This window comes from Crassostrea angulata, chromosome 4, assembly GCF_025612915.1.
Source record: "Crassostrea angulata isolate pt1a10 chromosome 4, ASM2561291v2, whole genome shotgun sequence".
Taxonomy (NCBI): domain Eukaryota; kingdom Metazoa; phylum Mollusca; class Bivalvia; order Ostreida; family Ostreidae; genus Magallana; species Magallana angulata.
This window is the reverse complement of record NC_069114.1, coordinates 49,541,749-49,556,097: the sequence shown is the minus strand read 5'-3', so window position 1 is coordinate 49,556,097 and position 14,349 is coordinate 49,541,749. Positions and strand designations below refer to the sequence as shown.

Sequence of the window (14,349 nt, the reverse complement as noted above, 5' to 3'; positions counted from 1 at the left end):
ACCCCTGATACAATCACTTAAAGGCCGTGCTTAATTAGAAGTTGATGATCGGAAAATAAGCCTGTTAAATTTAACTAGAGTCATTAAACAAAGAATCAATCAAACGTTGTCAAAAGAATTGATTATCTACCGTCAAGTCACTGCAATAATCCCAAACATAAACATCAATAACTACATGAATATGAAGAAATTTAAAAAAAATCGAACATACTGCTTAGTTCCTGAGACTGAGAGATAGTTTTACATTTCATTTGGGCTCTCATTTCTTTCTTTCTTTCTTTCTTTTTTTTGTTTTTTGCATTGGCAGTCCTTCTATTCCCCTTTCCGTTCACAAAACTATTTTTTTTTAAACCAATAGAAACCATTAAAATTGATGAAGAGCAATGCATGCCAGAGCTCTACTTAGGTCTGACGATGCTTTATTAACTCTCGGATACAGATTTCGGATACAGATCAATGCTCGCTAGCGTGACGACAGGTGTAATCACCTGACAGCAGGCATCGAGCGGTCAAAAATCCAGTTTTCAAATTGTGTCTAATTACTGACAGAACAGACCGTGTAAGGATAACATGGTGTAAACATGATCCTCGGGTTATTTCTATCCGCAGTGTTGTTGGGCCTTGCGAGTTCATCCTCCGAACTCTATGGAAAGTATCTGTCAGGTTTTACATTCGCGAGTCTTGATAAAATGGGTAAACAGATGTGTGTCAGGGAGTGTCAATCTTACCCCGGGCGATGTAAGTCTGTGAACTATGACCGGGTTCATCTTAGTTGTGAATTGAACACAGACAGTGTCACGGACAAACCGGAAGCTGTCTTGGACAGAGAGGGGAGTACCCACATACCGATCTCCATATTTGCGGTAAAAACTTCTTTTGTACGCAATTGGAAACTGTTATGAATTGGAGAGAGAGAGAGAGGGAGAGAGAGAGAGAGAGAGAGAGAGAGAGAGAGAGAGAGATGAAACATAAGACATCTGCACGTTTGTAATCTAACACTGCATTCTTTAATTAAAATTTTATTAGTTCGTCTCTTATACTGATTATCGTTTTATATTAAATGAAAATATTTCATAAATATTAATTTTTGCTACATCTTGGCAGACAAATGTTGAAATTAAAAAAAAAGATGCATTTTAAATACTCAGAAGCTAATATCTATATTATTCTCTTTATCTTGAAGACAACCCGGACTTAAACAGTCTATCGAGCTTTATCTCATATTTGAATTTATGTAATTTAATATTTTAATTTAAACTTTTCTCAAATATAAAACTGCATCGTTAGAGTTTTAGAAATTAAAAAGAAAACCCTTTACCTCATCCTCATAAAAAAAAAAATACACCCAGAATTCACAAAAAATATAGAAAAAACCACGAAAAGTGACCAAACTTCTATCCCATGCTCGCCAGGATTTTTCTTTTAAAAAAAAATAGAAAAACCACGAAAAATGATCAAACTTCTACCCCATGTACACGTCATGTGGAAAAATTTGATTTTTCTTGGTGGATGTATATACGAATATTTTGTCATGTGTAAATTCTGTATTTACTCCCATCTAGTTTTGTATTGTTTATTAACAAGAACCAGACGATCCAAGGGATTAAAGTATATACATACATAAGTTGTACAAAAATATGTAGACATATAAATTATTGCAATCTATAAACGTTTTCTATCTTATTTGATGAATAATATCATTTATTTGTTTTTCACCTTTTTCACTAGTCAGTGTAATTATGATATGTAATATGTAAAAAGCTTTGATGATACGTTTTGATCAATTTTGAAATACATTACACAGTGTATGTACAGTCCATTATGAAAAGTGTCAAATAAAGCACGATTCAGTTTCAGCATTGCTCATTACATGCATATGTATAATATGAATAAAAATGAGCAAAAAGAAAAACCAATTTTGGGAACAGTTTTAGAGGAAATGTCTTAAGTTGTCGTTTGGTGATTCAGTCTGTTTATACTAATCGAATTCGAGTGATATTCATTTATTACTAAATAAATCAATACATATATACAGCTATTTATTTCTAATACAAAGAAATGAGTGTTTTAATTTATCTTACAAAATAGCAACAAAAATTGAAATTAATACTGAACAGAGAAGAACTACTGGATCAAACTGACTTAGTCATCATTGTGGAAGAAGACTACCCACGTGGTAGAATCTTCCAATGCAGGAGAAATCGCCAACTTTAAACAGAAAATAAATATATTAAAAAAGGGGAAATTTTATAAGTGTGCAATTACAAAAATGTGCCTCTAAATTTTATGCTATTAAACATATCTTTTTCAAGAATACACAAATCAATGAAGATTTACATTTCAAACAATTGTATTTATTTAAACATTGCCCATAAATCGAATATCGAAATAAGAATGAGCATGATCTAGCTTTTCAAAATGTCTTTCTCAAAATGTACCCTTGATTAACAAACTTTACAGCATATGTTTGCTAATTATTTGAAAAATTCAATATTAAACCCAATAAACGTACCATGGTCCGAAAAACCTTATCCTTGCAACAGAGACCAACATTTGACATCCACATTTATTTTTAAGCTGACAACATGTAATACAGTAACTGTTCGTCGATTTGGTTTTCTCTAAAGAAAAAGGAATGGAATCACCCACTGTGAGCAAATTGTTTCAATAATTAGTTTGAATAGGATTCCAGTATAGATGTTTATCTTAGTCCAAAAAGCTTTGATTTGATAATCGATTTTCTGTCAGAATAACATTAAATTGTTTGGGAGTTTTCTTGTCATTTAAATGATTAACTAAAACCGATGACTGCATTATGGAAATGAGATATCATCATATGAAGCAAATGATAATGGAATTGTAAGAGCGTTTAGTTGTTCTTCATTGGCAGATTATTTCGTTTAGCTTTAATCTATTTAAAATGGATTGAACATTTGAGCAATTTTAGTGAACGCTGCTATAAAATTACACACTCTTAAAGTAGATCCAGTGTTCTGTGATGTCACACCTTTTTTTAAAACTTTGAATTCTTTAAAAATTGTGCAAGATAGTTTTATTTATTTTATGTGAATTTTATCACATGGATGTAATTAGAATTATTGGTATGTTCAAGATATTTTCGCACTTAATTTTATCCTAAATTTCCAAATTTTTATATATCTTAGTTTAAACAATATTTTATTGATAATTTACAATAGCAGGTACATGTATTTGGCATAAAGTACAATAAGATTGGGAAACAAGCCAAAAGGCTTATACAAATCCCTCTCTTAGATAAGAAAAAATATGAGAGGTGCAAATTACATGTATGTATGATTAAATAAAGAATATGAGAGCTTATATAAAAGAGGAGATAAAGACATCCAATATATGTATCAATCAAGACTAGACATTTTGACATATGCATGAGTTTGAGAGTTGGAATTACAAGTGCATTTATTTTTGAACTAGTGAGCTAATCGACCCACGAACGTATAACTTCATGTTATACTATAAGGAAAACAATACAATTATGTTCATAACAATTTGAAGTAAAACACCAAAGGAAATACATGTATGAAATACATCCCTGTATAAATATATCCTAGATGCGTTTTCATATTTAGAGAATATAATTAAGTAAAAAAAGTGTCGAGGTTACACTAGGTACCCTGAAATCGTTTACTGTCGATGATAAATTTTTGGACCATATAAAAAATGTATTTATTATCATTATCGCTAAGATTGGGAGACCCAAAGAGTAATATGTTTACATTTGTTGGATCTCGAAGTTTGTTAATTGTTTCACTACGTATTACATTATAATTTGGGCAATATAAAAGATAGTGGTCATTACTTTCAATTGAACCACATGTGCATAAGGGGGAGGGGCAGAGGTTTCTGCGGAACATATAAAGTTTCAGGGCGCTGCACTCTAATCTTAACTGGGAATGTAGAATTTGTCCTTTTCTGGATCCAAAATTATAATAATCGGGAATGTTTATGTTGCTACGATTTAAATATTTTTTGAAATTGTTTAAAGAAGGGTTGTTTTGTATTTCATTAGGTAGTGTATTCCAGAGCCTTATTGTACTTGGAAAGAATGACTCATAATATAGCTTTGTTCGTGCGAAAATTTCCCGTATGGAATTATTACTTCTGGTATTATGTGTTCCATCTTTAGAAGTTTGTATTTCTAAAATATTAGAAAGATATTCTGGAGTTTTGCAATGGAACATTTTAAAGAACTGAACGAGTCGATGGTTTTCCCTACGCTTTGAAAGTAACACCCAGCCTGTTTCTCTGTATAAAAATGCAATGGACGCCATTCTATTACCCCCCGTCACTATTCGTGCCGCTTCTAACTGAATATTTTCTATTTTTCGACTAAGATATTCCGGTAAATTATCCCATATTATATCTGCGTATTCTAAGGCTGGTCTAATAAAAGAGAAGTATATTTTTTGTAAGCAGTTTCTATCTAGTAAAAATTTAACTTTGCGCATTTGTCCCAATCTTGCATAAGCCTTGGATATCATTTCGTCTATATGTTGGTTCCACGATAAGTTACTACTAAAAATTACACCAAGGTGTTTATGCGATTCAACTTCTTTGAGGTGGACATCATCAAATATGAGTGAGGGATGAAAAGGCTTCTTAATTTTATTGGAAATGGTCATGCATTCAGTTTTGGAAGGGTTGAAGGATACAAGCCATTTTTTAGACCAGTCGTTAATTTTCTCAAGATCAGAGTTAAGTAGAGCTGCAGAGCTGAACGGGTTTTCAACTGTTATGTAAATTGACGTATCATCAGCAAACAGTTTAATATTACAATCGATATTGACCACTAGGTCGTTTATGTAGATAAGAAAAAAGGAGTGGACCTAAAATACTTCCTTGCGGAACACCAGCTTGCACGTTTTTCAGGTATGATTTGGTACCGTTAATAACGACACATTGTTTTCTATTGTGAAGGTAACTATGGAACCATTTTAATAAATTGCCACGTATTCCCAAATTACTAAGTTTATGTAGGAGACCTTTATGCCATACCTTGTCGAACGCTTTGCTTATATCAAAAAACACTACCCTTATCTCTTTGCCTTGATCAATAGCTCGATAAAAGTCACTAGATATACTAAGCAGTTGATTGACAGTAGAATCATTAGGACGGAAGCCGGATTGAGATGGAGTTAATATGTTATTGGAGTGGAGAAAATTGTATAGGTATTTAAAAATACATCTTTCCATACACTTCCCAAGAACACTAAGCAGGGATATTGGTCTATAGTTGCTCACTGTGTTTGCTGAGCCTTTCTTGTATACAGGAGTTACATTTGCGATTTTCCATTGATTAGGAACAGTAGAACTTTGCAGAGAAAGATTGAATAGTTTAGTTAGAGGATAAGCAAGTTCTGATGACGCTTGTTTGAGGAGCATAGGATTTAAATTATCAGGACCAGTAGCTTTATTAGTATTTAGGATTTGCAAGTTGTCTTTTACATCTTGAACAGAAATAATAATATTGTCTAGGTTACAATACGGGTCATTATTATCGTAGTTTACGGGTAAATCGATATTGTCATCATCTACTTGCGATTGTTGACAGAAGTAGTCATTGAATATATTTGCTTTCTCAAAGTTTTCGTTCACAAGTGTGCTGTTAACATTTAATTTAATTGGGGGATAAGTAGATTTATTACATTTTTTTAAATTTGTAACTTTTTTCAACAATGACCACCATTCCTTTTGTGATAAATTGTTTGATTTTAGTTGATTAGCTAGTTTTAAGTAGTACGTTTGCTTTGCATTCCTTACTTTATTTACGCATTCATTTCTTGCCTTTCGATAATTAGCCCAGTCCACTGAGGATTGGGATTTTTTAGCCTTCGAGTGCAGACGTTTGCGTTGCCTTATAGCTCGGCGGACCGCATTATGCATCCAAAGGGGATCATTAGGTCGAGAAGTGATGACCTTGTTTGGTATATTTTTGGTGGCAGTGTCTAATATTTTATTTGTAATTTCGTTACAAGCTTGATTGATTTCATTATAGATTTGCATATCTAGATTTTGTTTACGTAGGCAAATTTTATAATCATAAAAGTTGGTTTCCGAAAATGACCAAATTTTTCTAGTGAAAGTTCGAGCGTATAATTTGGGCAATTTTAGGACGCAGTAGATGGGACAGTGGTAGCGTGTGTTACTTGGAAGTATGTTGTCGCCCACCCCAGAAAAATCGATGTTTTCTATAGTGTTTACTATTAACAAATCTAGTAATGTTTCAGAGTTTTCCGTAAAATGCGTAGCGTCTGTGATAAGTTGTGTCATTCCTAGATCTTTAATGATATCATTGATTTTGGAAGTTCTTAAATTGTTAAGGTTGTCATTGAAATCCCCTGTAATAATAATATTTGATATGTTTGTATCTTTAGCCTTCTCCATAGAATACGCTATTAAGTTCCATTTTTCTGTTTCAGAATTAGGAGGGCGGTAGAACGTTCCAATAAGAAATTTCTTTTTATATTTAATACATTCCACCCATATGCATTCTACCTGGGTAACTTCTAAGTCGGTTCTGCGCTTGCACACGATATTACTATTGACGTATATCATCACGCCCCCGTATCTATCGCATAGCCCCCTAACTCCGTCACTACCCTAACTCCGTCACTTTCGGGAAACTCCTCGCCGTTTGAAATCAAGTACGATTATGACGTCATTTTTTACATGTCAAAAATCTTGAATCAAATGTCAACAATTTGCAACGGTTAATATTAAGAATGTGTCAAAAAATAACAGAAATAAACATTGTTCATTTTATGCACCATTAATTGCGTGAAATCAGCTAAAACTTTTTCAAGGATGCACTAAAATATCGATATTTCTGACATGTGGGCCCATTCGATCATTTACGGTGGTCAGCCATGTTTAGAGAGGTCAAGATGAAAGATTTCACATGTAAAACATTTTTGTTTAAGGTAATTAATGCATTTTTTTCAGTCCGCAATAGCCTTTATGCACTACTCTTGATGATAACGTCAAATCGCTCATGCCGATACTTTTGCCTTATACAGGGTATAGATATATCCGGTATATCGCTATTTAGAATATGCTACATTTCTAAAAATATAATAAATAAATAATATAATAAGTAATATATTAATTGATGATATAAAATATATGAAATATGTAAGGACATAAATCAAACGGCGTCCATACATTCCGAAAAGGCCATTGTGATTGTTGTTACATGGACTCATTTTTTATCCTGGCGATCATTTCATTTCGATGAAATTAAATACAATCTAAATTGTATGCACCATTTTTACTTATTATAACTTGGCCTAGATACAAATGGAGTTTTAACTAAATTGTTAATGGGTCTTCATTCCCTGCCATATCATAGAGCATGTGGGTGACGGAGTTAGGTTCATAAGATATAATAGGCACGCGTGGTGAACGTCGTATTCAGAGGGCTTATTTAAATAAAAATAAAAATATTTTTGTTAATAATGTTATAAATTATATTGTTTCAGATTATATTTAGTGATTGCAAATGATAAAAACCACAAAAAATAATTTACAGAGAAACGCGGGAGGTTTTCTGATTATGGTGACGGAGTTTTGGTACTCGGGGATATTGTCACCTCTATCGCGCCTCATTGGTTCTTGAAAACCCTGAATTATCAAATCTTCGGAGTCAGTATTGTGATCCAGCCACGTTTCATTTAATGTTATGATGTCAAACCCCCCGAATTCTGCTTGAATAATATCAATTTTATTACTAACACTTTGGACATTTAGATGTACTAGAGTTATATATCTTATCTATGCAAAGGGGAAATAACTCTTTTTCTGACCTTTCTCTCAGTTGTATGTCTAAATGCTATTTTTTTTCTTATTGCAACGATTAATTTTAAAATGTTTTTGTAATTTTAGTTTTCTGATAATGTTGACGTTAAAATTAAACAAGAAAAACAAATTTCTGCCTACAAGATTTTACTTTTAACAAAAAAAAAAAATACGGTTTTCTAATGCTAAAATATGCTTATGTTTATCTGGCATCTCAAAAAGTGTGATGACATGTTTTTTTTTCAAACAATTGATGACATTTAAGTCTATCAAGTCGAAATCAGTTCGGTTTTTCAACTTTCCTCAGAGAATTTTACGAGTAGGGAGCTACCTTAAAACTAATTTGTGATCTCTTTGGAACACAAAAACCGAACAATACAGTGTGACTTGTAAAATATGATAAACTATCTAAAGAAAAAAATGCATATTAGCTAAACACATTTTTGATTTATTGTTGTATTTATTAACTAGAAAAATTAAATAACAGAACAATTATTGTTGTATTTATTAACTAGAAAAATTAAATTACAGAACAATTATTGTTGTATTTATTAACTAGAAAAATTAAATTACAGAACAATTCGGTTTGTGGAGATCTTCAGTGCTCTACCCAGGAGAAATGTGTCGTCAAAAAGTCGGGACCATCTTGTGTTTTCATTGGTATGTAAAAAAAAATAGTCTGTGTATTTTCCCCTTTTTGGTTTCAATTATTCATCAAAGCAAAAGTTTTACATTTTCAAATAGTGCTTTTTCAAGATTAATAGGGCGGAATGGTCGTGGACTCTATAAATCTTCTAGAGCAAAAGAGCTATGTGCGAGGGTTGTTCGATATGTAATGTGTATCTCAAAAGCATCGATTTATATAGTGAAACGAACATTACATCCCTTCTCCGTTGTTTGAATTATATGATTTCAATCTCTGAACCCATTTCTGAAATGCGTCGCGGTACCCTGATGTTAGTAGACATCTGAGACACTGGCTGATGGCTGGGCCAAAGACTTGTAATGGCGACCAGATAAGAACTTTTTAAGTTTAAAAAAAAGGAAAAAATCGCATGAGGCTAGATGTGGAGAGTATGGTGGGTGTTGCAAGACGCGGTAACCTTCTCCGATTTCAAAAATTGCCTCACAAGCTCAGATGTATGTGATGGAGGATTATCATGAAGTAGGCGAACATGCCTAAATCCTGACACAATGTGTCGTTTATGACAATATTCTAGAGCTTTTTTAGTATAACATCTCGTCGTTTATGATATCTCTAGAGCCTTTTAGTATACCATCTCGGCAATACCAACCTGAAATCTGCCTTTAGACACCGGGATTTATACGGCTATATCGAATATCAATACAGAACCTTCTATGTGCTTATGGTTCTGTTGGCCACTACTGGCCTTCTACCGAGTTAAGTTAGCATTATTTTGTTAAACCTATGTTTTGTCACCAGTAACTATATTTTCAAATTGAATTTGATTGAATTTGGGAAATATTTTTAGTCTTTCTTGTTTATGTCCAAAATATCATATTTAAAGTTTACAGGCAAGTCTGATTGGTAATTGACCATCCAGCCTCGTTTAGACACAAAACCAATACAATGGAAATTGTTTGCCATGTGAAAGAAAGCCATCCTCAATAATGATTCTTAAATTTCTTTCAAATACAGTCATTTCCCATTTTATCATGAATATTGGCTGATGTTAATATATTAAGTAATTGCATTAAATCGATTTAGTATTCCGCGTTAGTGTGATTAACGAAACGCCAATGTTCATAAAAGTCTTTCATCGGGATTGTTGATAGATAACCTTAAACTGAATTGCATTGATGACTGTTGAAACACTAGATAAGAGGTCAGGAGTTGTGTTCAGCATCCTCTCGCTCGACTATCAACAAATTACGTGACAGAATATTTAACATCGGCTATTGCAGTCATAATGGTTTTCATAGTATTGGACTAATGTTTAATTAACAACTCACGTAAGCCATTTATAATACTATCAATATGCTGTATTCCCATTGATAACCGGAGTTCACTCTTGAAAACATCACACTACCGCTAACGCGGATCCCATATTTTCCCGCGACACCGTGATGGGGTTTTAATCCTTTCCGCGATACACCTACCGTCGGGGTATTGTCATCGCGGACCACGATTTTACCGCGATGGTGTAAGACACCGTAACAGGTGTGTGTTCTGTATCAGGGATTAAACCGAGAAGAAAAAAAGCGCTGCTTTAATTACTATTAGAATTTAGATATAGATATTATTAGAAGAAAAATTCATTATTTTCTTTGAATTGTGTTTAACAAAAACTTCTAGAAAACTATTGCTACCTATATTTTGTTAATGCATGTCTTGTACAAATGTTTTACACAAATTATGCATAAACGTGTAATTGAAATTGAGTAATATTTTAAAGTATTATTTTTTGCATATGATGAGTTGGAAATATGCCACAGATTTTAAGAGGACAAATATTACGCGATGTACTATCATGAGGTCGTTACCGTAGGCATCAACTCAACGTGTATATGTTTTCCCCTCAATCTGACTGTTATTTAACTCATTAACTACTTTCCGCCCCCCCCCCCACCCCTCTCTCGTTTTGAATAAATAAGATTTAGTGTACATTTATGTAAATTATTGTAAGACGGTCGGTGTTAATTATCGTTTATGCAAAGTTATGGTCAATCATGTAACAATTATCACCTTGCAGGACAATTAGGTAAGGCTTGCATAAACAGACCCACTTCGAGGTATGGAGAGTAAAACACAATAAATTATGAATAACGGGACTGCAGTTTGACTTCGAAGGATCAAGGGTTTCGAGAGATATTGGGAACATTTTTTGGACCGGAGACTCGCTTTGAGCGATCAAAGTTCGAGGCATCAAGAGATACCTGTACCTGTAAAGTATTAATGCATGCACCCGTTTGTATATATGGCATGCAATATGAAAGCGACATTAAATATCGCACGCGCTTTAGGTAGACCGTCTATATTCGAACACAAATAATGCATAATTCAGATAGGTACATTTAAAATCAGTCATCCCTGTGTTTACGGATGTGTAACTATTACATAATACTTCCTGTCTGTGACAGCACCCGTGCTTTGACCACGTGCCGTAAGAAAATTTTATCTAATGTTCAGAAAACTCTCTCCTCTCTCTCTCTCTCTCTCTCTCTCTCTCTCTCTCTCTCTCTCTCTCTCTCTCTCTCTCTCTTATTTCAAATAACACATTTTATTTGAAAGGGTAAAGTAGTATATGTTGCCGTAACGGCATTCTGATTGAAATGCAGATCTCTACATAAGCGCACAAATTGTCGTAATGGACATTTTCAGAAAAATATATCATACCAGGGACGTATATATAAAAGTCCCCGATCATACCTATGGAACGCCATAGCTGCCTTAAGATCAATTTCATATTATATGAACTGGTATCTTATTTATATGCAATAGTAATATCATTATATGCAGTGGTAACATCATTATATGCAGTGGTAACATCATTACATGCAGTGGTAACATCATTATATGCAGTGCTAACATCATTATATACTATTTTGTTATACTTTCATGTTAAATACTGAAATCTGATTGGTTAAGACGCAGTTAATAATATTTACTATTACCCTCAGCGTTAGCAACGCACTTGGCAACGGGTAACATTAAAAAATGTTACATGCGCGAAAATTATGCGCGTACGGTTCGCTGTAGAATTCACGTTATTCCTATATAAAAGCAGTAAAATTTTCTTAAAATTCTTAAAAAAGACATTCAGTATAACAAAATAAATAGTGCCTGTTTGGGAGGATAACAGTTGAAATTGACACCCCTCGAAAACCATTGTCAACCTCCGCTTCGCGTCGGTTGACAGTGGTTTTCTCGAGGTGTCAATTTCAACTGTTACCCTCCCAAACAGGCACTATTTATATAATATCACCATTATATTCAGGGGTAAAATCTTTATATGAAGTGGTAACATTATTACGTTATGTCGTAAGATCATTATGTGCACAATAAACGTGAGAATAATGTATGCAAGATACTATACATCAGCTCTGAAGATAAGCCTCATCGTTGTCTAAGCACCAACAAACAAGTACAGAAGAGGCAAAGGAGGCATTCATGGAGCAGTTGCAGGAAACCATAAATGGCATACCAAAACATGACATATTGCTTATCATTGGAGATTTCAATGCAAAGGTTGACAGTAGCAACAAAGGCCACAAAAGTGCTATGGGGAAGCATGGTATAGGAGAACGTAACGAAAATGGAGAGCGGCTTTTAGATGTATGCGAGATTATGCACTATATTTCCCCACAAACCAAGGCACAATATCACCTGGATCTCTCCTGATGGAAGAACCGAAAACCAAATTGACCATGTGCTTATATCAAAACAACATAGAACATCCATCTTGGATAAAAGGACAATGAGAGGAGCGGACGTAAGCAGTGATCATGAACTCATGAACTGGTACGAAGCAAAATCAGAATAAAGCTGAAGAAACAGAACCAAAACAAAGACACATGTAATAAGAAATATGACTTCACAAAACTCCAACAGCCAGAGAAAAGGAAAACACTAGAACTGAAAAATAGATTCCAGGTGTTAGATGAAATAGAAAGCATTGAGGACATCTGGAAAACCATAAGCAAGGGCTACAACGAGACAGCAGACATTATACTTGGAATAAAATAAAAGGGACAAAAACCCTGGATAAGTAGATAATCTTGGAAGGTAGTAGAAGAAAGCAAACAAATAAAACTTCAGCTCACCAACAGTAGATCAGAAAGACTGAAACGAAGTCTAAGAAACAAATATTACAAATATTACATCAAAGACAGAGAGGTAAAACGTAGTATGAGAAATGACAGGAGAAAGTGGACGGAAGACATCACAGACGTAGAGAGAGAGCTGCCAGTAATGGACACATGAAACGGTGTATGATATTACTAGAGTGCTAAGTAATGAGAGGAGAGGCACACCAACAGCAATAAAAGACAAGGAGGGTAAGATCCTGAGCAGCCAAGAGGAAAGAAAGAAAAGGTGGAAAGAACACTTCCAAGAAATACTAAACCGGCCACAACCTGACCATTAGAAGTGGAAAGTGAACTCCAAGGACAATCTATAGTTGAGATAGACACAAGCCCCAAAAGGAAAGGGGAAATCATCAGGGCTATAAAGAAACTGAAGAATGGGAAATCTGGAGGAGTAGATGGTGTAACAGCTGAGATGTTAAAAGCAGACATAAAAACATCTGCAAAGTACTTGGAAAAACTGTTTAAAACTATCTGGAGTGAAGAAACACTACCATCGATCTGGAACAAAGGCTTGATTGTGAAATTACCAAAGAAAGGTGATGGATCGATATGTGACAATTATAGAGGTATCACACTTTTATCTGTACCAAACAAGACTTTCTCCAGAATAGTGATACAAAGGATACAAGAAGGTGTGGAAAAACAACTTCGTGAAGAACAAACCGGTTTTAGGAGAGGAAGAAGTACAACAGAACAACTATTCACTCTCCGCAACATAATAGAGCAATGTACAGAGTGGAATTCTACACTGTTTGTTACTTATGTTGATTTTGAGAAAGTGTTTGATTCCATCTATAGAGAAAGCCTTCGGTCAATCATGAAAGTTTATGACATCTCAGACAAACTGGTCAGGATAGTGAAGCTACTATATGAAACATTCCAATGCGCAGTACATGAAGATTGTGAAGAAACTAATTGGTTCCGGGAAACAACAGGAGTGAAACAGGGCTGCACAATGTCCGTATTTCTTTACTTCCTGGTTATAGATTTCGTAATGACAAGAACCACAGAAAAAGAACCAACGGGAATAAGATGGAACTTCACTACAAAACTTGAAGATTTAAAATTCGCAGACGACCTTGCCCTTCTTTCTTTAAAATTCCATGACATTCAACAAAAGACGCAAAAATTAATGAAATTGCAAGACGAGCTGGCCTCAGAATTAATAAAGAGAAGACCAAAGTAATGCGAATTCACACAGAGGTAAAGAGAGGCAGTCAAGATCGACGAGAAAGACCTAGAAGATGTAGAAACATTCACCTACCTAGGAGGCATAATAACAACAAAAGGAGGAGCTGACGAGGACATTAACAACAGACTTGGAAAAGCCAAATCACAATTTGGAAGGCTCAGGAAAATCTTGAGCTCGTCAAAGTTTTCCATTCAAAGTAAGATTATTCAACAGCCTGGTCCTGTCAGTTTCATTAGATGGCAGTAAAACATGGAAAACACCAGAGCGGGACAAGAAAAAGATAAACACCTTTCAGAATAGATGCCTGAGAAAAATCCTAAGGGTAAGATGGCCTGATAAAATTTCAAATGAAGAACTTTACATGAGAACAAAAACAACTCGAGTAAGCGACATCATACTTATGAGGAAATGGAATTGGATTGACCATGTACTAAGAATGCAGAACAACAGAATTTGTACCACCGCACTGACATCGCATCCAGAAGGAAGAAGGAAAG

General features: G+C 34.3%; 1 protein-coding gene across 2 annotated transcripts in view; it reads left to right on the top strand.

The window, feature by feature from the left end:
* Positions 1-429: 429 nt before the first annotated feature.
* The window catches only part of LOC128181222 (uncharacterized), a 46,328-nt gene continuing 32,408 nt past the window's right edge, over positions 430-14,349 (top strand). The window contains exons 1-2 of one of the 2 annotated variants that reach the window (XM_052849535.1): positions 430-863; positions 8,406-8,490. In XM_052849535.1, coding sequence (XP_052705495.1) covers positions 582-863; positions 8,406-8,490 — 367 coding nt within the window. In that variant the 5' untranslated portion in view covers positions 430-581. The remainder of the gene's footprint in view (positions 864-8,405; positions 8,491-14,349) is intronic. The other variant, XM_052849536.1, reaches the window with a different exon arrangement.